The sequence below is a fragment of the Berghia stephanieae genome, chromosome 5 (genome assembly GCF_034508935.2).
Source record: "Berghia stephanieae isolate SIO BIC M18660-M18661 chromosome 5, UCSD_Bste_1.3, whole genome shotgun sequence".
Lineage (NCBI taxonomy): Eukaryota > Metazoa > Mollusca > Gastropoda > Nudibranchia > Aeolidiidae > Berghia > Berghia stephanieae.
Window position 1 is genome coordinate 70,265,210 of NC_088364.1, and position 23,392 is coordinate 70,288,601.

The 23,392-nt window shown below is 35.2% G+C and overlaps 1 protein-coding gene across 1 annotated transcript in view; it reads right to left on the minus strand.

The window, feature by feature from the left end:
* Positions 1 to 354: 354 nt before the first annotated feature.
* The window catches only part of LOC144973526 (uncharacterized), a 72,780-nt gene continuing 49,742 nt past the window's right edge, over positions 355 to 23,392 (minus strand). Inside the window, exons 10-16 of the mRNA XM_078916050.1 lie at positions 22,212 to 22,319; positions 15,090 to 15,138; positions 13,188 to 13,487; positions 5,129 to 5,431; positions 4,277 to 4,567; positions 1,915 to 2,045; positions 355 to 1,095 (exon numbers count right to left, since the gene is read on the minus strand). Of these exons, the coding sequence (XP_078772176.1) occupies positions 1,036 to 1,095; positions 1,915 to 2,045; positions 4,277 to 4,567; positions 5,129 to 5,431; positions 13,188 to 13,487; positions 15,090 to 15,138; positions 22,212 to 22,319 (1,242 nt within the window). The 3' untranslated portion in view covers positions 355 to 1,035. The remainder of the gene's footprint in view (positions 1,096 to 1,914; positions 2,046 to 4,276; positions 4,568 to 5,128; positions 5,432 to 13,187; positions 13,488 to 15,089; positions 15,139 to 22,211; positions 22,320 to 23,392) is intronic.

The window sequence follows — 23,392 nt, forward strand, 5'->3', positions numbered from 1 at the left end:
AAAACTAAAACATTTAGAATGCAGTCTATTCAAACAGAAATTAAGAATATGTCACATGGTAATGGTAATATGTGACTCCAGAACATGGAAAATTGCAAAAATTGCGGTCCCGTTGCGGTAACGGCGAAAAATCGCGGCCGCAAGCGCCGCGATTTCCTGGAGAGACATATTTACTAAACCACAAATAAACGAACAATCATCAAAAGTATCCGCGGATAAACGGACACTCGTCGAATAATTTACTTACATTATATGTAGTAATATAGTAACGGTTGGAAGCATAGACTGCTCATTGAGGTGGTAATAATAATAATAATAATAATAATTATTATTATTATTATTATTATTATTATTATTATTATTATTATCATCATCATCATCAACATTATAACTATATTTCTATATATTATATTTCCTGGGTGGGGTTCCTGACCTCCCATAGTGGGCAGGGTGGTACTTACTGTGTCTTCCATCACCCTATAGGCCTATCTGTTTTCCAACTGTCTTTCTGTTTTTGCCTTGGAATGAGATTATTTGGTTTTGTCCTGGCCCTGGCCGGGTACCCTGACTAAGAGAGAAACAGTCAAATGTATAGATAGTTTTGGGAGATTATCTTTTTTAACTTGTAAATCATATCTCTGTTATGCGTTGTATTATGTTTTGTTTATGTGTTATATATATGATTATTAAATATTTGAGTGTATTCCTCTTAGTGAAGACCTGTGCTAGTGCTTGTGTCTGAATGAGACTTTTTTTTAGGTGATCTCAAACTAAGTGCTTTGATAGTTTGCTCTTGGAATCTACATCTGTTTCCTATTTGAACCAATTCCCCTTTGTCTTCCCTTTTCTTGAGTGCTTTAATTGTAATTCTACAACGTTTAACCACCGTATGTATCCCATTTTCTTCCTTTTTACTGGCGCTGATATGACCTAAATGTGTTGCAAGCGCCGTAAAACAATTAAAAACAAACAACATTTTTTTCGCCGGAATCACAAAGCATTAGAGATGAAGTCTTCCAACTTGTCCATTGTGATTTACATTGTCGTCTCTGGTGGGTTAGGATTCGGATTGGTCTGCATCTTCCAAACGCGTTTCTGGGCACAAAAGGACAATGAAATTAAATGTTCATCATATTATCTAAACTTTGATAGTAGCTACTTATCTTTTATGAAATTTAATTTAATAGCTTCAGAAAAATACAATACGTATACCTAGTGAAAAACATTTCTGGTTCAAAACCCGTCAACAGCGTGAATTTAAAACAATGAAGGGGACACCGCATTACAAACTATGCATAATGATTGCGGAGAAAAGTTTTTTCTTGATAAAAACAGATAACATACCAGACTAGCTTTTACTTGTTAACTTATAGAGCTTGGTGATGAAAGACAAAACCCAAAAATGTTTTTTATTGTCATTAATATTATTATTATTGTTAATATTATTATTATTATTATCATCATCATCAACATCCTACTCCTTCTCCTCCTTCCCTTCTCCTCCTCCTCCTCCTCCTTCTTCTTCTTCTTCTTCTTCTTCTTCTTCTTCTTCTTCTTCTTCTTCTTCTTCTTCTTTTTCTTCTTCTTCTTCTTCTTCTTCTTCTTCTTCTTCTTCTTCTTCTTCTTATTATTATTATTATTATTATTATTATTATTATTATTATTATTATTATTATTATTATTTATATTATTATTATTATTATTATTTATTATTATTATTATTATTATTATATTATTATTATTATTATCATCATCATCATCATCATCATTTTTATCATTTTTTTCATTATAATAATTATTATTATTAATTATTATTATTACTATTATTGTTTTTGTCATAAATATGTGCAAATTAATTATTCTCTTGTTGTAAGTCATTCCTGAATAAATTTATTGTACATTAATACAACTCACGCTTGTGTATTGTTTGTGGAAGTATAAGACACCCGCGACGACAAGAAAGACCACTGTTATGCCAACGACAGAGATGACAGAGGATAACACAATAACTTTGGCTGATTTCTTGGCTGATTTCTTGTTTGGAACTGAAATAATGGATAAATGAATAATCGCAAGTCAATATGTCAAGTCCTCAGAAAATTGGATATTCTCCCTACTATAATCCATGTACAAAATAAGAAAAGCAAAAGTAAATAACTTAATGGAATTAACTCTTGACTTTACCGATTGTTCTCGTCTCATGGTTATTACTATTACTGAAATGGCATAACTAGCCAATTAAAAATGGACTTCTTTATCCTCAAATTTAGAGGCAATAGGGACATACTGTTATGTATAATATTGTGCAGCAGAACAAGACTTGCATAGCAGAAGCAATTTCTTATGGCACTAACAAAGATGTTTCTTCAAATTTTGTGACATACAAAACATTTCTGAATAAGATTTATTTTGTACATCACATCACAAACTTTAAAGAATTATCTTTGTTCGATTAATAAGAACATAATATTTTGTAAAGAGCTTATTTGACTTTTTATAAAATCAATTTTTCAGCTGGGTAAGGCTTCCAATTTGGGAAAATACTGTAAAGTGTCGATAAACAGAGAGAGAGTTGAGGTGGCCAGAAATATAAGATTTTATTTATTGTCACTTTTTTATATCATATTCATTGTCCTTAACAAAACACATAGGGAGCGTTCACATATTACGTCATCAGCTAGGGGGGGAGGGGGGGTCTACCAAATGTTGACATGTGTTGACATGGGGGGGGGGGGGGGGGGGGTCAGACCCAAGATGATGTCATCAAAACATAGGCAAATTAGGCCTATTACTATTTTATTAAATGCAAGAGCTTCAAAAATGGCATCATGTGATGATGGTTTGGAGATAGGCAATAATGGAAGATTTGGAAGCCTATTTCAAAGTTTGTTCCTTTCAAAACAGCTAAAGATAAATTGCTATGATGAGTATTGCCCATCTCTCAAGAAACAAGATGGGAAAGGGGTATCACTTCTCAAAAGGCGAACTTGCCCTAAATGTTCATTGTATCACTCCTCGATCAGAGCAATTAAAGACCATTCACGAAAATGCGACATACAAGAAGAACAGCAAATGGGAGAAAGTGATGACGATGAAGATGAAATTGATGATACTATTTATAGTACATTGCCAGAGGTCCAAGGCAGAAACATTTTTGAATCAATTAATTTTATGTTTGGAAATTGAAACAGAAATTCATTCCACTAAAAGACTAATATGCTATAAAATAATTTGCCTCCTATACTATTTTAAATTACACTTTCTGAAATTTTTTTAATAGCACCTGCACCAAGTAGCCTAATTTAAATAATCTTTGTTAGATTTTATCTTTGCAAATTTAAATTTTATGTCCCCATTGTATCGTAAAACATAAATTATCAACAGTTTCTGAAATTAATAAAATGTCTGAATGTGTTTTATCAAACGTTGATAATCAATGTTTATGGTTTGAAAAATGAATAATAAATATTGTGAAATTAAAGTTATCTTTTAGTTTTTATTAAATTAGATGACGTCATCATCTGTTGGGGGAGGGGGGGGGGTCAGGTCAATGATGACAAGTGATGACTTGGGGGAGAGGGGAGGGTCTAAAAAGGGCAAATTTTTGATGACGTAATATGTGAACGCTCCCATAAACACAACCCAATTTTATTACGTTTGACTTTGAATATAATTTGTAGCAACTACATATCTATATCAGTCGACTTTATACCGTTTTGAGGCAATTTGCCCCAAGTCAAGACTAGCCATTGTCAAAACAGACAAATATTTAGTTCAAAAGATAGAGATGTACGACATTTTAAACCAACTAAACATATGTTAACGATGTTGATTTTTGACAAATGTTTTCTTATGAGCATGTAAGGAGTTTTAAGAAGTGATTGGTTTACATTATTCGTCCATGTATGTGACCTATCATGTGTAAACTTTGAACCATAGCCGGCTTTATGTCGTGCTTGGATATCTTGCATATTCTTGGTCAATAAGGTCTAAATACTACTTTTTAGAACACTGTTTACATTCAATGAGATCCCAACAGTACATTGTTAAATAAAGGGTCTATCCGTCCGAGTAACTTCAATATCATTCCTTTTCATCTAGAATATATATATATATATATATATATATATATATATATATATATATATATATATATATATATCCTCCTTTTCTGTTTCTACACTTATTATATATATATGCAAGAATTATAAATAAAATGCTGACCATGAAAAATCGTAAATTATGTACGAAATTAAATTCTAGAAATGCATCTTACCGAGAAAAAACGTTGTTGTTTGATTGTAACTTCCTGTTTCGTGCTCAGCAGAACAGACACAAACTGCTTCCATATCTTTCTTAGCAACAAAAGTTTTGTTGACAGATTTCCCCTCCATGGTTGTCTTTGACATCCCGGTACAGCCAAAGGTCGTGTTACTGACGTATGGATACCCGCCGTCAATACTACAGGCCACAGCTAGCAACTCATCACTATTAAAGCTGAAACGCTCATTATTTCCAATGTATTTGCCATTCAAAGTCATATTTGGAGCTGTACTTGGAGGCACAACTGAAGGGTTATAAAAGAAAGAATTGTTTTACTTTTTAAGTCAAATTATCATTCCATGACACTTAAATTTATCTTTGACTTGTGAGCTGTCCTCCTTATATAAATTCTGTTTCCTGAACAGTAATGGCTTTTGCAAATGTAGCTAAAAATGAAATATATAATATACAGATTTTAAAATCATTCATTTCTAATTGACGGAAAATAAATGAATTTTTAAATGCTGGCTTTCTTGAGAAAAAAGGGAACATTAACTAATATTCTTCATGTCAATTTATTTGTTTTAGAATGCTTTCAATTTGAATGAATGATAGCCATTCATATTTAATAGTTTTCTTACAATTCGTTCCTTAAAAATTGGAGATGGTCTAAATGCGTTATAAAATCAAGTCTAAATGCTTTATAATATCAAAATTGGCAAGTAAGATAATGATGAATTCTTGTGACAAAAAAAAAAAAAATTTCTTTTTAAAAACAACCACCTATTCATGTTTGGACTGATTAAGGGAACACAGTGAATATAAATTACTAATAACTATAAAGGTCATATTAATATTATGTTACCTGCTATATCGATTGTAACAGAAGTTTTAAGATCGTAACGGCTTGTCTTGTGCTGGGCTGAACAGACACATTGTACTGATCCCACATTTCTCAGAGCGTCATATCTTTTCAAGCTTGTACTTCCCTCCGATAATACCGGTTCAAAGCCTGTGCATTTTATTGAGACTTTACTTACTTTAGGAGAACCGCCAGTTACCTCACAAGATACATTTACATTATCGCCAAGACCAACAGTAAATTTTCCATTTCTGTCAACAGAGTTATTATTGACAGATATTTTTGGAGGCTCTGTCGGTGGTTTCTCTGCGGACAAAAATGACCAATGTCAATGAATATAAAGATACACCAGGATAAAAAAAATTAAATAAAATTAAGAATTGTGAAATAATAGAAGGGTAAACTGTAGTTGACAAATGTCCAATTATTCATTAATAAGTGGCAAACACGAGGATCATAAGAGAAGCTCACATCTCGCTATTATTCAAGATTTTGTTTTTTGATTAATTGATGTAATAAATTCGGGATGTTATATGTGATATCATTTTGAAATCTCAAGATCATGCGTGTTCTCAGTAAAAACTTGCAATGCCATCGTATGAAGCGTTGAAATAATTGTACTTAAATTCACGACTCTTGTCTTGGGAAATAGTATTCAAAGCCTTATTTATGGATTGCTTTAAACCTTTTTGGTCATTCGGGTTTTAAGATTGCCATTTAGAGGACTCTTTACCTGGTATTTGGACCAATTTTTCAGAACTGAGAATTTTTGTAATTAAAATTGCTTGCAAATAATTGTGTACGTGCATTGTTTCAGACCTTTCATCTACCAAAACAACACTATTTTTCGCTAATCATCTATATTCGATGGGATAAAAATCTTCTAGAATGTTTGCGGATTGGAATTTTGGCATAATGTCACCAAACGTATACATAGCAGCAGCTTCTAATGACTTTTTCTCACACTTCAATATTATGACGCTCTATCCAGTCAGCGGCAGCAGCTTCTAATATGCAATTTCGTTGCCGCATTTGTGTACAGTCGCAAAACCGCCTGATAGATTTTTCACTATACAACGCTTGACCAGATGCTCTTTGATTTCAGGTTCTTACCACAACGCGAACATATGCGACAGGTGGGAAGTCCTCACGGATAAAGCGTTGTTGCCTTTAACTCTCTCGAGTTCATATGCATGGAAAATCGAACAAATTTGTTCGATTTTCAATTAGGGTGAACTCGAGAGAGTTAAGCTGGTTCACGATCTCAGTCAATTTGCCGCAATCCAATGTCTCCGCTTTTTGGTACAGAATCCTGTCGACTTCAGTTTCGAGGAGTTACCTCGCCGCTCCCACGAGAGACCGAATTCGTCTGTCGACTCATATCATTACATCTCATAAGTGGCAACTCTGTCCGAAGTCAGGAAAGCCAACTACAAGGCTTGTTTTTGGCTAGAAATGGGGACGCCGTCCATCTTCGTCTCCCCAGTGCCCGCTTTATTCTTTATTTTTGTTTCCGCATTTATAAGCAGTCGGGAACCCACCCTGTAGCCTTGTAAAAAGACAACGCTAAACCAGATGATCTGCGGTTTCTGGTTCTTTGCTGTAACGTGTGCATGTGTGACAGGTGGAAAGTCTCCACTGATTTATGGTGGCCGATGTCAGACAGGATCTAGACCTTAGTCGGTTTGCCGCCACCTAGTGCATCTCTTGCTGCTGAAGAACCTGACAAAATTTTCCCTGTTTCGAGAAAACAACGCCCCTGCCCCCGCAAGGGACCTTTTTTTTCCAAGTCGACTCACATCGGGTATGTGTAACACCGTCCGGAGTCAGGGAAGTTAAGTACAAAAGCTGCCGAGACTTGTTTTGGATCGTATATTACTCTATTTACTTGATTTACCGACTTCCCCTCTCTATTTTTAAAAGCCATTGCCAGGTACTCGTCTTCCGCTAGACATCAGAAGAGTGAATTGCTGCCATTATCGGCCCCGTTCATTTGATGTTGTTGCCGGATTTTCCTACACTATGTGCATAGACTTGCAAAGTTTTCCACCTACATTCTCAACGTTTTTTATCCTACTTCACACTGCAGCGCAATATTCCGCAGTGAATAGCAAGGTGCCAGGACAGACGTGCTCAGGAGTGCCTGATCAGCATTCAAAGTAGTCCCACCAGCTTCTCAGAAGACTTTTGCGTTTCTCTATCTTCCGGAAAACATCTTTGAGATGGACTGCTAGGTAAAGCTCTGGTCCAGCGTAACTCCCAGATACTTCGGATACAGTTCATTTGGTAGAACATAGTCTCCGACAAGGATGATCAGTTTCTAGGTGTACCAGCTCTGATGAAGTGGCTAGTTGCTGTAATGACATATTTCAATCGCCTCAATCTTCCCACGATTGTAAATACGGCACAACACGTAACGCAACCCAAACTTTTGTCGTGACAATATAACGGCTATTGTAGCGTGGCAAATGTATCAATCGTTCTTGCCCTGGGACAATGGAAGGAGAGCCATCTGGTTTTCTCACCTGCATTTGGACTTGCAATTCGCGCTTGCCTGTGAACATATGGTAGATTTGACACTCGTAGCGGGAGGTAGCAAACCTAATTAAACATTCACGGACGCTACAGTTTGACACCCAGATGACTAAGACAACGACCAATAAATAACAGGTCTACCAAAATCCTGTAATATTGTTGGCTCTTCAAGATTCTCCAACTCCCGTCGAAAACCCATATAAGCCAGAGTTTGGGAGAGTATTGGTCTCTCTCTCTCTCTCTCTCTCTCTCTCTCTCTCTCTCTCTCTCTCTCTCTCTCTCTCTGTCTCTCTCTCTCTCCATTTCATCTACTAAGAGCAGACGGCTCTATGGTCAACTCAAAATTTCTAGGTAGCGAGAATCTGTGTGCACAAGGGCCAGTGAAAATTTACATTGTGTTTCTATTAATGAATGCAATTATACTAGTGTGTTGGAGTGATAATTAATATTGTGTTTTCGCCTGGCAGTAAGTAGACACAACCAAAAAGTTAACAGGAATCAATAACTCTTAATTGAAACTCATGTTTCCTATAAGATATTCATTCGCTATCTTATATATATATATATATATATATATATATATATATATATATATATATATATATATATATATATATATATATATATATACTTCTACATGTATTTTGGTATAATAGTGTATATATGATCTTTTCACGAAAGGAATGAATTATCAATGCGCTATCGCAATTACTCAATAGTTCTATTTAGTATTTATATGCACTGATTACTATGTTCTCATTGATACATATCCTTTCCCATCCCACTAACTAAATGCGCCCCATTGATTTCATTTATGGATAGTGGTGATGTAAGGGTATTGGTTCGAATCCCTCACAACCCCTCTATTCATTGACTATTAAAATGTTGCAACCTAGTCAAAGATTTGCACCGGTATCTTTCACAGATCGGTATGAGGAAGCAGGAAGTCTCTAACCATCCTTTCACAGACCAATTATGGCAATAATCGTCAGCTTTAATCATTGAGCATGAATCCGTTACCATGCCAATGAACACTTCAATGTTGAATGACTAGTGTAAATCGGATTAATGTCTGCCCTGTGAAGGATCAAGCCGAACTGCTACTTCAACCGACTACCGACTACTCTCTCACACCATTCAGTTAAGGACTTGCAAATGAAAAATGAATAGCATTGTGTTATGGGATGAAGATCAATATTCATAGAATGTTTCTTTATGAATTAAAACCAGCATCATGATTATTATTTGACTAATTACGTGTTATCTTGTTATTGTATTAGGCAATTCTGTTTAATTATATAAAAATACATTTCCTTTAACGGGGATCAATACTTACTTTCTGAACTTATCTATCCCTATACAACGTGCCAATATTCTACCACTCCACTATTACCTATTTCTTTAAACTCAAACATTCTATTACTATCAGTCAAAGTGTAAGTAAAATTTTAACCATCAATAAATGGAATAAAATTTGGCACCCGACGCTGTCTATGGGGAAAATTATCTGACTCCTATTTATACCTATCTCTTTCCTTGCCAACATCCTACATAGACGTGACAGTTGCAACTACGATTTTTGAACTGTTCATCTTTAGATACTATTTGTCAGAGTGGGACTTACGTTTGGTAACGTCCTCAGTAAGTATGCTCTTAAGACGGGGCCAGACCTTACGTCGAGTAACAAGGAGCCAGTTGTCTACATATCCCAGCCTCATGGAAGACGTTTTCGGCATTTTGCTATTGTATACAACATTGATGCCAGAAAAGATCTCCGAGGGATGCCATTCTTCAGTTTCCTAATTTGCTCATTGTGTCTCCTGGGGTAACGTAGAATTATCTTTTCTCCGAGTATAGAAGAGAACAATTTCAAGATCTGTTTGCGCCTTATGATGTTTGCTAGTTTCAGCATGAGCCAGGGGAACCAGAACGGCTCATAGGCCGCCGATAGGTCTATAAATACCGCACCTGTTTGCAGTTTCGTTCAACGCCAAATTCTATATACTCTGTAAGGCAATGACCTGTTCCACTGTACACCTCCCGTCCATGAAACCTGCCTGCTCGGGTGGCAGGGCTGCAGACCAGTGGCCATCGGTTCAATAACACGGATTTCATAAGGCAGCTCAGAAGTGATATGCGTCTCTAGCTGACCGCCTCTGTCGCCGGTTTGCCTAGCTTCAGAATGGCAACTATCATAGCGTGTTTCCATACTTGTAGAAGCTTCAATTTTGCAAGGACCAGATTATGTTGTATCCACCAACCAGGCCCACATCCCGGGATACAGGCGTGTCAGTGTCACTATAGCTGGATGTAGGCCATCTAACAGTTGCTGTTTCACTGTTCTTAACTTTGCGAATTGCTATACCCACTTTTTTGGGACTGAGCGATGCTGTCCAGTCCAACTCTTTACTCTGAGATAGTGAGTCCCAAATCTTATGCTATTCCTTGAGAACATCCAGATCAAAAACTTCATTCGCTACCCGTTTGCTACGCTCTTTTATGTTCGTGGCAATTGTGCCTCGCATTCTGGTGTAGCCTCCACAAAGTTTCGGTCGGGATCCAATTTCTTTACCAATCACAAAGCGTTGCACCAAAGTGCGTACATTCGAGACATTCCACGGTCTCCTGCCGCTTTGCTTCCTTCCGTCTGCCCGAGACTAAAATAGTCTGTAGCTACTGTTTTGGAATTGGGTCTGTTGCTGGTACTCCACGTACTCTTTTACAACTCTTTGGGCGAACAAGAAGAATTTTCGTTTGTCCCGTGGAATGGAGCGATGCGCACTCTTAACCAGTAGCCTGTTGGATATGTTTATGTTCTTGGACTTGGGAGAAATGCCAGGGTAAACCTGCTCGATATTGGAAGTAAATAGTAATAGTAAATTCGTCCCAGTTAGCCTTCTTGAAGTTCCATCTGCAGAGTGGGCGAGGCTGCGTCTTTGGGAATGTGACCCCAGCCGTGGCCAGAACCCGGCTGTGCTTGCTATGTGGGAAGCCCTCAAGCGAGGTTCAGAGGTTCCCCGCTCACACTCGTGAGGGCGAGGTCGGGAGTATACTCCTTCTTAAGGCAGGTCCCCCTGAAGTTACACCTGACCGTAGGATGGTACTCTAGGTGTAGATTGTTACAATGTATTTATACATATATATATGGACGCTTTTAAGGACAAGTGGGCTATCCCAGATTTTCGGATTTTAAAATAATTACAAAGGGATCAAAAGTGGGCGTTGCCCAACGCCCTGAAAAGGTTTCGATCATAAATTTTGTTTATTTGCTTCGTTATCGGTATAAACTGCCTTGTGTTTTAACCGAAAACAGAATATACGTAAATGTAAGTGGGCTAACCCTTCAAACATGGCTTCAACACGAGACATGTCGAATTCACGACTGATTGAAGAAAACTCCCCACCAAACAACAATACCATCATATCAGGTAATGTTTTGCATTTCAATTGTCAGTGTAATGTGTTTAGACGCGTAAAAATATAATTTAAGGCATTACACATGCGTTTAATGTAAGAATATTGATTAAATTGACTGCATGTGTGAAAGGGACAGCCCATTATTTCGCAACAGACATGTCCATGTGTAAGATGGGATAGCCCATTTAACTAGGGATGGCCCGATGTGCAAGTTGGGTGGGATAGACTTTATTATATATAAATTATTTGCTCAGTGATGCTGTATAAATATGGACAACTAGGCCAACCCACTTGTTTTTAATAAATAAGAGAATTCTGTTATGTATTTGTTGCTTTCTTTTATGACTATCAACGTCAAGTACAATTATCATTCCACATAGAAAGTTTTGAAAAAAATAATTAAATAGTATTTGAGTAAATGGACATTTTATGGGATCGAAATCTTCAATGTTGATTTTCTCAAAACTGTAAAATCTTGGATAGCCTACTTGTCCTTAAAAGCGTCCATATATAAATATATATATATATACACACACACACACACACACACACACACAATACTTCATTCATCCAAAAAATGGAAATTCGTTTACAGACGTGGCATGCATGAAAATGTATAACACAAAGTTGAGAATCTTAGGCGACAATGTATACATATATATTATATATGCAAATGCACAAAAATGTAAAAATATACAACCAAGAACCAATAGCAACACTTTATATATATATTAATATATTATATTAATTTGATAAATTGAGATAGGCCATACCTCTGGCCTTTAGTCCGAACTTGTGTGTGTATATTTAAAAGATAGTATTTAATTTAAATCACAGTTGCGCGTTAAAAATTCGAACACCATGTGGCAAAAATGAATTAAGGTGACGTGTTGTCTTTGTTTTTATAGATAGAAGGCGACGGCTCCTCATGGAGAACTTAATGTATTTGCGAAGGGGGTGATCGCCATCCTTCATAACTTTTTCCATTTTACTTAGAAAAAAATCTCTTGAACAGTTTTTCCACATTGGAAATTGGGTGAGTATAACTCCTAGCTTTATTAATTATCCGATCAATTTTCTTAATGTCGCAAATACTGGCATTTCCACACCATGCTGTAATACAAAAAGAAATAACGGTCTCCAAAACGGATCTATAAAAAAGGGTGCACAAAGTTTTGTCTATGTCAAATTCAGAAAGTTTCCGCATAAAATACATTCTTTTGTTCAATTTAGAGATAACAGCATCGGTTTGTAAAGGCCACTGCTATTTATTGTCAATTAAAATACCCAAATATTTGTAAACCGAAACTTGCTCAACAGCTTGATTGTTAATTTTGAGCGGACTGATGGAATTTGTGTTCTTTCTAAAATAAAAAAAAATCATTTCTTTGGTCTTTCCTACATTTAATTTCATTTATATAAGTATACAATATAAATAATAGTAGTACAGTACAATAATACAATATTATACAATAACCAAAAGCAGTTTGTTATACTTTTCGGTCTCTAAAATTCGATATAAATATAATACCTCTTGCTTGAAACAAATGATTAAAGATGTTCTTTTAAGTTTGAAAGAAAAACATTAAACAAACCCCCCCCCCCAAAAAAAAAAAAAAAAAAAAAAAAAAACAACATAAAAAAAAACAATGACAATTTTCCCCTTATTGTAATCTGCATCTAAAAAATCTTTGATCTTATCTATCTACTTCCTGAATTGTAAAATCGCTTTCTTTGCCTTTGCAAATGAACATAAACATGAAAAATATAATATAGGCTTTTTAAATCTATTATTTGTAATTTACGAAAATACCGAATTTGATTTTTAAATATTGGCCTTCTAGTGTAAAGAAAATAGATCATGACAAATATTCTTCTTGTCAATTTGTATATTTTAGAATCTTTTCAAAGTACCTACTGAATAAGTATTATTTAGATTTAATAGTTTTAATCAAATTTGTTCCTTAAAAATAAAAATGATCTAAATCTATCAGAAGGTCAAAATGTGCAAGCAAGACGATAATGAATCATTGTGACACAATAATACAACTACGTATTCATGTTTGGAGTGATGCAAGGAATATTAATTATCAGTTAGTAGTTATATTACCTATATCAATTGTAACAGAAGTTGTACGACTGTAACCTGCTTTGTGCACGGCTGCACAGACACATCGTACTGATGCACTGTTCTTCAGGGCCTTATATGCGATCGTGATTGTCCATGTTGGTTTGGTGAATGTTAGTAGGCCTTCACACTTCATTGAGGTAGAGATAACTTGAGGCAAACCGCCTGTCACCTTACAAGACACTCTCACCCGACTGCCAAGGGGAACAGTAAATTTTTCATTGTTGTCAACAAAGTTTTGATAATTAACAGATATTCTTGGAGCGTCCTTCGGTGGTGCCTCTGAAGACAAATAAGAAATGGTCAATGCCCAATGAATAAACATACATCAGTAAATTTTTTTTAATCCTAAGGGTTGTGATATAATTGAAGGGTAAACTGTAGTTTTCATATGTCGAATTATTGAATAAAACAAGGCAAATCCTTTGGCCATACTAAAAGCTCAGTTATTTTTCTTATCTATCTCAAATGCTGGCGCATATTTCATGAAAACATTGTGTTAAAGACATTTGGCAATTTCTTACTTTGTACTTTATACAATATTATTCCTCTTGTTTAGAGCAAGAAATTTTCTTAAAACGAAAACTCCGATATAAATATATGATGCTGTTGAGCATACAATATCCAGCTAGTGTTTGCAATTTATTAATTCATTTTAATAACATTTGATGGCTTGGGCTTAATAAACGATATAATTGCTGCAATTGCTCTAGATGGTCCAACATCCATATGAAGAATATTTTCTCCGAGTGGTAACTGTCATCCTGGCTTGAGTAAAACTTCGATATTTTAGCTAAAGCAAATTTGCACGCCATGAATGTCTCACAGGTAATCGCAATCCCGACATTTCCGGGTTAACCTTCTCCTTACCAACCATAGGAAAATCGTCACATTCGTTACGATCCAACCAGCACTTTTATCATTCAGATTTCTTTTGCAAATCACACAATTTAAAGAAAAAATGTTTTGTTATAGCTATAAAAACCTGACACTGTGTTTATAGAGTTCATTTTGCTGATCAATATTATGCATATAATGTATTTGTTGCTTTTCTGTTTGAATAAGTATGAATTTTGGGGACAATTATGAAAATGGCTGCTAAGGAAATGGTAAAGACGTGAACAGATACAATAGACTAAAGACCATTCAGACAAAGGTTGTAGTATAAAAGGTGTCACAGAATGAAAAGATACACTGAAATTGTTTAATACAATATGTCATGCCATTTATATGGTTTCGGCATGTTACGTGGGAAATTTAATCTAAAATATTTTGATTTCAGTCTAGATTTGAAACACTCAATAGTATGAGCGCTTCTGGTAAAGACCGAGATCGAATTCCAGATTGATGGTGCCTCAAAGTAAAATGCACGTTCCGAGAATTTTGTTATGGACATTCTTCTTTCTAAAGTTGTGTGTTGGGAGGAGGAGGGGAGAGGCCGACGACGTTGTTATCATTCTAATATTTCCAATGGTTTTAGGTGTCTTGGCAAGGAATTCGATGATCAAAATGCAATCATTTACTACAAAAATGTGTCACAATTTGAGTTCATGGTATATGAAAATGATTATTTTTAACGTTTATGTAAAATAAGATTATGCTTTGACAAGTCTTAACCATTATTTCGTGTAATAGATCAAAAGCAATTACTGATTAGACTTATCTGTAAGAAAAAAATGCTGACTTTCTGGAAACATATCATTTAAAAAGAATTAAAATAATTTGAAAATATCTATATTCTCACAAATGTTACACCTAGGAGAATGAAACCTGTTTATGTGCAATGTAATTAATGGGACAATCACACACATCCAAGCTTATACTAAGGAAATAGAAAGAGAGAAAGTAAAACAAGTGCACAAATAAAATGACAATAAGCCCTACCTGTACAAAATCCAGATTGGGCTTTGGCGCATACACCGCCATTACAGGACTGAAAGTAATCAAACCATAATTTTATTGTTAAATCAATACAAATAATGTTTAAAAGTGTCGTTGTAATTTGTAAAAAGCAATCGAGGCTTGAATAATGAATATAGGGGGAAGCGTGGCTCAGCGGTACGGTCTTTGCTTCGTACCCGGAAGGTAGCGAGTTCGGTCACCCGCCGCTGCGCTGTGTGGCCTTGGGCAAGTCACTTCGCCCTAGCTCAATTTGCGGCTGACGCTTAGGTTATTTCAGTCTTCTCTTGGAATAGACCCTAGAGACAAATTTACCCAATGGGATAAATAAGGGGAATTTTATTTTTATTTAAAAAAAATATTGTTTGATATTTTAACTCACTGTCGTCAGGAACGTGGTTGTAAGATGAGTATACCTTCATCGCTGACCAGTCACATTTGTGTATAACTTCACTGTCGTCAAAATACGCTCCTCACGCTTGAATAACATATTAATATAAGGTACCTATTTTTACACAACTAATTGGCTTCAACAGTCATGACGTCACTTCCCTCGTAATGACGCATAGTAACTTAGTAACTGGCTCTAAACTATCGGAACAATGGCGGATGCCCTTATGAAATATTTCTCCGACGAGCATAAAAGTGTATCCAGAGCAGAAAAACATTATAAATACGATCATGTTTTGACTTTAATACATTCTGATCACATGACATATGAAAAGTTCTAGCCTGCATGAAGAATAAAAAGTACCGATTTTCTTTGTTTAGAACCATGCTGCTCGCCGTTGCTGGGCGACGTGACATCAGACTATTGAATCCAATTACAAACTAAGAAATATGAGAAGTTGACGGAGGGCATCCTGCAACTGCGTTCCTAGTTGACAGTGAGTCCAAATCTGAAATAATCTTCACGAGGTAAGCCTCGATTGTTTTTACAATTCAAACTCACTGACATCAGTTCACTACGTCGGGCAAGATTGGTTTTTAGAGCCATAACAGTGATATATTGTGAAAGATAAATCTTTGATATTGTTCACAATAATTCTATTTACATCGAAGAATAAATTCTATTTCGAAGTGACTCAGAAAATTGAAATCAAACTGTGAATTGAATTTACAAATTGCTTAAACATCACAATGTTTTTAATTTCACAGATATATTAAAAATAAATTAGAGGAAAAATGTCATCGTTTATGGGATGATTATTGTCCCCAAATGTTATTTTTTGGTCATTTCTAATAATTCGTTTGAAAACTCCAGCAAACAATTCATTTAGTGATTAGATTAAGATAATGGCGAATAGAACTGATGAGGTTAGAGCACTAGACGTCGATGGGAACTTTGAGCGTAAGGACAGAAATATTAAATTTTAACTTTATTACTGAATTTAATTAAGGACTTACAGTTTTAAGATTTACATCTTTTCTGATTTCTCAGCCAAAATTGTGTAATATTTCCAGGCTTTCTGGACTATTATTTGGCAATCACTTCTACAATAAACAAGCTGGTTTTATAATTGAATGCCATTCATTGTGAAGGTTAGCGATGCAAGCCTTCATTGGAATGTTTGATTGGTTTGTCAATATTAAAGTGTATTAAAATTGTTAACGGGCGTGAACATTTAACAAGTGAATTATCCAATGTTAATATTTTTGACCAATTAAAAACGTAGCACTTTTTATTGGGAGTTCTTTTAGTGTTATTTTATCATCAGATCAGGAATTCATAAATTCATTTCTATATGGACCCAGAAATTTAATTTCATTTTAACAAGAAGACCGATCCAAGTTCAAAAGATCCTTTCATAAATCGTCTTCAATTGTAGCCAAAGATTTGTTTAGTTTATATGCTTCAAACACAGCACACGGCAGTCAAACTGGGAAGAATATACCAAAAGATATCTCTGCTGACGTTGTCTCATTGGAAGTTTAAAAGAACCTCAAAACAAAAACAAAAATGGTGAAGATAGATACACTTTGAATGTAGTTTCATATCAGAACCATTTTAGATAATCCTTTCCCTATCAAGATATCATGATGTTGGATGTAGTGCCAGAAAATGCTTACTTTTGTAATATTCCCGATTTCTTTGTCAACTACCAGTCTTATCATATAGTATAGTTGATTTGATTGAGTTACTTTTGATTTGATTTCAGAGGGTGGATCATAATAGTGTATCATAGCTGTGTCTGCTGCCGTTTATATCAAATGCTCTTGAATTACATCTGCAATATGTCTGCAATTCTCTATGTTGTATCATTTGTGATTAAAAGATATCCATATTTGGGTGAAAAATCAAATAATTTAAAATGTTTTTTTAAATTATCTTAAGCCCATTACTAATCTAAACAACGAAGGTGGGGCTAAAAGGCCTCAAACTAAATTCCAAAACGACAAAGAGCATGCAAATCGGATAAGATCAAACATTAAAAACAAAGAGATTGAAGGCGTGTAACATTTTCGATATAATAATATGGGATCGACCAAAACACAAAATGGCGACTGCTCAATAATATTTACACTTAAAACCACCACAATGATAAATACTTTATTACCTAGTAAAACTAAAACTTCTGAAGCCAATGAAGTACACGCTGGCGATGTGACCTTGTCAATGACTAATCGTAAAATGACTTGTCAGAAGCGAACATACACTCATCTAACTGACGTTTTAGATTGACGTCAGTGAATTGAAATCACTAGAGTTTATGTTTTATAAGCGTATTCTATTATTTTTTTATTTGCATACCTGACTTTAGCTGAACTTCTTGTGTTATCCAAATCAGATTATTTTTTAACTGTATTTTGACAAACATCTCAAAAGAAAACATTAACATTGAAAAAATACAGCACTGCTAGACTAGTTTGAAGAAAAATATTATCTTCTTCTGGTGTCCTTAGGCCTTAGAGAGTTGCAATGATTAACTGTTGACAAAAACATTGCATATAAAATATGTTCCATTGTTTTAAAAAAAAAAAAAAACAATAAATTATAGTCAAACACTTCGATAAAACCTTGTACACCTTTGATTTCAAAGTTCAAATCTGAGATCTAATAACGAGATAACAATCATATTTAAAACTAAAACATCCCGCAAAATTGGCGAACAATCATTTTGATATTTGGTACCTCATTTTTTGGAACACCCTTCCCCAGAAATTAGACGTGCTGATTCGTCAGTTTTAAAATCTAAATAGAGAACTTATCATCTTTTACTGAAGTAAATGAAGTTTTTCCTGTTATGTGCTTAAAATGTGTTGTCTATTCGATTTATTAGAAATTGAAATTGCAATGTTTCTGTCATCTGTATCTGTATGGTTGGCGCTGAAGAAACCAATGGTCTGGTTGTATTTCAGCGGCGTCCTCATTGGGCGCGGGCCCATGTCAGTCGGGCCTTGAAATCGTTTAGGTGTGGTGCCATGATGACCAGTTCATCCAGCCCATTCCACTCCGAGATAGTTCTAATGAAGAAAGAATTTCTGTTGTTTTGTGTTCTTGTCTGTGGGATTTTGAAGCAGTTCAAATTGTTTGTGGCTTATCTGTCAATGGGGTTTTCGATTATGTGGTTGGCGAAAGTGAGTGCTCGGATTTTTCTTTTGTTTGGTCGTGGCGTGAAAAAGGAGTCTGCCTTTATTGATGGTATTTGATCTGTTATTATCTTGAACATGAATGACAGACGGGTTTCTTTTCTTCTTTGTTGGAGGCTGATGAGATTTCTTTCTTCTAACATTTTTGTCATTTATCCTGGGGTTCTGCTCTTATAGTTCCCAGTTATGAATCGGGCGCCTTGTCTCTGGACTCTCTCAAGTTTTTGAATATCCTCTTTCAGGTAGGGGTCCCAGGCAACTTCTCCGTATTCCAATTGTGATCTCACAAGTGCGAGGTAGGCGTTTTGTTTGCATGACGTGTGAAGAAAGAAAGAAAGAGAGAGAGAGAGAGAGAGAGAGAGAGAGAGCGAGAGAGGGAGAGAGAAATAAGTAGGAGTGAAATATCTGTTCAATCTTAGTTATCGTTAACATTATAACAAGTGTAACTAAATGACAATTGCCATATTTATGGACATAAGATCTATTATATATTTTATTATATTTTATTTATTATTTATTATTATTATTATTATTATGACGTGGGCGTGGCTAAGATTTCGGCGAGAAACGCGAGGTGCAGCTGCTTTTGGGTTATTTTGTAATGTGTTTCCCCATTTAAAGTCTTGAGAAGGTGATGCCAAGTATGGTTATCGTCGACTTGTTTCAGGACGGTGTTGTTTAACTTGTAGGTCTCATTGTACTTTTTAGCTGTGCTGAGGATGTAGCATTTGTTTGCGTTAAATTTCATTCCCCAATCATTAGCCCACTGTTCGAGACTATTCAAGTCCTCTTGTAGCAATTTTTTATCATTTGCAGATTTTATTGGTCGGTATATTAGACAGTCATCGGCGAATAACCTAATCTGAGATTTTACTCGTAGAGGTAGGTCATTGATGAAACAAAAAAATAGTATGGGTCCTAGCACCGTTCCCTGTGGTACCCCTGATATGACTGGACATTCATACGTTGACGTGCCGTCTAGGACTACTTTCATTGTACGTTTTGTGAGGAAATTACAAAGCCATGTGTGTAAAGAGCCACGAATTCCGTAATTTTCTAGTTTCTGCAGAAGTTTGTGGTGGGGCACAGTATCAAATGCTTTGGAAAAGTCGAGGATGCCGATGTCTGCCCGAGTGTTGGCATTCTGGAGTCTCAACAGGTCGTTTACAGTTATTAGGAGTTGGCTTTCACATGAGTATCCTTTGCGAAACCCGTGGTTCAGGTCAGTTAGGAGGTCATTGTTCTCAAAGTGGTTAATCATGTTCTTACAGATTATATTATGTTCTAATAGTTTGGATACGTCAGTGAGATTGGACGGTAGTTCTCTGCTTTATTTTTGTTGCCTTTTTTAAATACAGGTGTGATGTTTGCCTTCAGCCAGTCATTAGGGAGCATCCCGGTGCCGACCGATTTTTGGAAAATTATGCATAATGAGGGGGCCAAACTCTCAGCACACTCCTTTAGTACTGTGTTGGGGATGTTATTTGGACCTGACGCCTTAGATGGATCGACGTTTTTCAGCAACTTTTCAACTCCTGAGATGTTTATGTTGATATTAGTAAGAGATTGGTCACACCTATGTGATGTCGGTGGGGTGGTTGTATCGTGTGGATCATGAGGGGTAAAGACAGATTTAAATTGATCTAAGAGGATCGTTGCTTTATCCTTCCCCTTAATGTACAGGGTTTCATTTTCTTTCAATGGGGCTACACCAATGGAATCGTTTTTCTTGCTTTTTATGTAGTTCCAAAGTGTTTGGTATTGTTTGTTTCAAGTCCTTTTTCAATAACATTGTTAATGTGCGTCCATTCTGCTTGCCTTATTTCACGCCTACTTTGACGCTGCAACGATTTGTATGTATCCCAGGTTCCGCTCAGTTTAGCCCGCTTGAATGCTTTTGCTTTGCGTCTTAATAGTGCTCGTATTTTCATGTTCATCCACGGTGGCGTTCTTGTATTTTTATGTACTTTTTGGGGAATTGACTCCTTAATTGCACTGAGTAGGCAGGACTGAAAATGGCTCCACATTTTATTTACATCCATACCGTTTTTGTGCTGTTCTGTGATCTCTGATGACAGTCCCTCGATTCGTTTTCGTAGTGCGGCCCAGTTGGCCTTTTTGAAAAGGTATCGTGTCTTGGGGGGTTGGTTCATATAATTGGGGTTAGTGTGGATTCAGTAACAACGCAGGCATGATCTGATATTCCTGGTTGTGATGTTGTTGAATGGATCAGTGATGGATTGGATACGAAAACAAGATCTAAAATATTGTCACCGCGTGTGCATGCTTCGTGAATTTGTGTGAGGTGCGCTCCTGCTGTAATGTCGATGAGGCTTTGTTGTATTGCACGTTGTGGGCAGACAGATAACGTTTTTGAACCGTCCCAGTTTATATCAGGACAGCTAAAGTCTCCTGTTAGAATAATTTGGTTTGGAGTTTTTTCTGAGTTGATTATTTTAAGCGATTTTTGCAGTTCTAAGATGTCAGTTTCGTTTCGATGGGGCTTGTAGAACGATCCAACAAGGATGTTTTTATGGCCTTGGATTTTAACGCTTACCCAAATTATCTCACAGTCAGTTTTGAACTTTGTTTGCTCACAGCCTGTGAGCTTTCTATCAACGAGTATGAGTACTCCATCTCCCGGTCGCCTGGTCTCATCGTCTTCATTTTCACTTCCTTCGTCTTCTTCCTCTTCTCTAGGTAGTTTTCTGTCATTTCGGAAACCTCGTATTCTTTGGGGAAGATTTCACATGACTTAATGTTGTCATTTAGCCACGACTCTTGTCCACAGACAATGTCTGGTTCATGTTTGTCAATGAGTGCACAGAATTCAGCTATTTTGTGTACAATGCTGCGACAGTTCACTGTTAGAATTTTTAGATTGTTATTAGTCGAATTTAGATTATTGCATTTTAATTTGACTGAGTTGTTTTTGATGTTTTCTTTGGCTTCTATTTGTTTTTGTTTTTGTTTCCTTCCACCTTTATTTCCTCTTTTTGTTATTTTTCTGTATGCCTTGAATAATTTAATAGATCTCAAAAGGTTCACTATTTCTAAATTCGGTGTATTATTAATTGTGTGTCGTATTGTACGTAGGTGTTGGGGTGAATAGTTATAACAATAATTAGGTGTTGTCATTCTCGGTGTTCATCGTCGATCGTTGTAGTACGATTAAAATAGCTCACTGTTTTTTTCCTTAAAATCGTAAAACGTAAACAACAATGGTCTTAATAGATGATAAAATCCTTGCAAAAATTTTATAAAACTTTAAAGTATTGCTAAATTAATTGTTTAAAATCCACGAATTTTCGTCAAAAGCAGCACAAACTCATACGAAATCCTATGAATATGAAATAAAATTCGTCCTGTATAGAAATAACACTTAAAACAGCCGTAAAATGAAGTAATTTTAAGAGCTCTGTGAAAAGCAGCCTTCCAGCGCTAACACATTACACTCATTTGTCGTGGTTTTATTTATTTATTTAATGTTTATATTAGGGGATCATTTTACTATACCTTTCCCACATCACAGCATGCTCCTGTTGCTGGAGTAATGAGGTAACATGAACGAGTTGTTGGATTGAAACAGGACATAATCAAACATATATCAGGCTTCCTCTCTGACTGGAGAAAACATAAGACCGTAAGAATTAATATTGAAAACCAAATAAAGCATAACTAAAGTGGCAGATGAATGTAAAACTGTTTATAATTATAATATAAGCCTAAGATTTATAATGAAGATAATAAAAACATGAATCCAAGTTCAAGTTCAAAAGAGTAGATTTGAGGCCGTTAGCCAATAACCATAACGTAAATCTGAAATAACTATCGAACAATAACGGAATAACATTCTTGTTGTTAGCATTTATGGTTAACAATGCAATAATGATAATAATAATAATAACAACAACAACAACAATAATGATAATAATAATGATAATAATAATAATAATAATAATAATAATAATAATAATAATAATAATAATAATAATAATAATAATAATAATAATAATAATAATAATAATAATAATAAAATAATAATAATAATAATAAAAATAATAATAATAATAATAATAATAATAATAATAATAATAATAATAATAATAATAATTATTATTATTATTATTATTATTATTATTATTATTATTATTATTATTATTATTATTATTATTATTATTATTATTATTATATTATTATGATTATTATGATTATTATTTTATTATTATTATTATTATTATTATTATTATTATTATTATAGTAGTAGTAGTAGTAGTAGTAGTAGTAGTAGTAGTAGAAGAGAAGAAGAAGAAGAAGAAGAAGAAGAAGAAGAAGAAGAAGAAGAAGAAGAAGAAGAAGAAGAAGAAGAAGAAGAAGAAGAAGAAGAAGAGAAGAAGAAGAAGAAGAAGAAGAAGAAGAAGAAGAAGAGAAGAAGAAGAAGAAGAAGAAGAAGAAAGAAGAAGAAGAAGAAGAAGAAGAAGAAGAAGAAGAAGAAGAAGAAGAAGAAGAAGAAGAAGAAGAAGAAAGAGAAGAAGAAGAAGAAAAAGAAGAAGGAGGGAGAGGAGGAGCCGGAGGAAGAGTAGGAGGGGAGGAGGAGGCGGCGGAGGAAGAGTAGGAGAGGAAGATATGGAGGAGGATGAAGAGGAGTATGGTGAGAAATTGCGATGATTAGGTTATAATGATGGATATACTAAAAG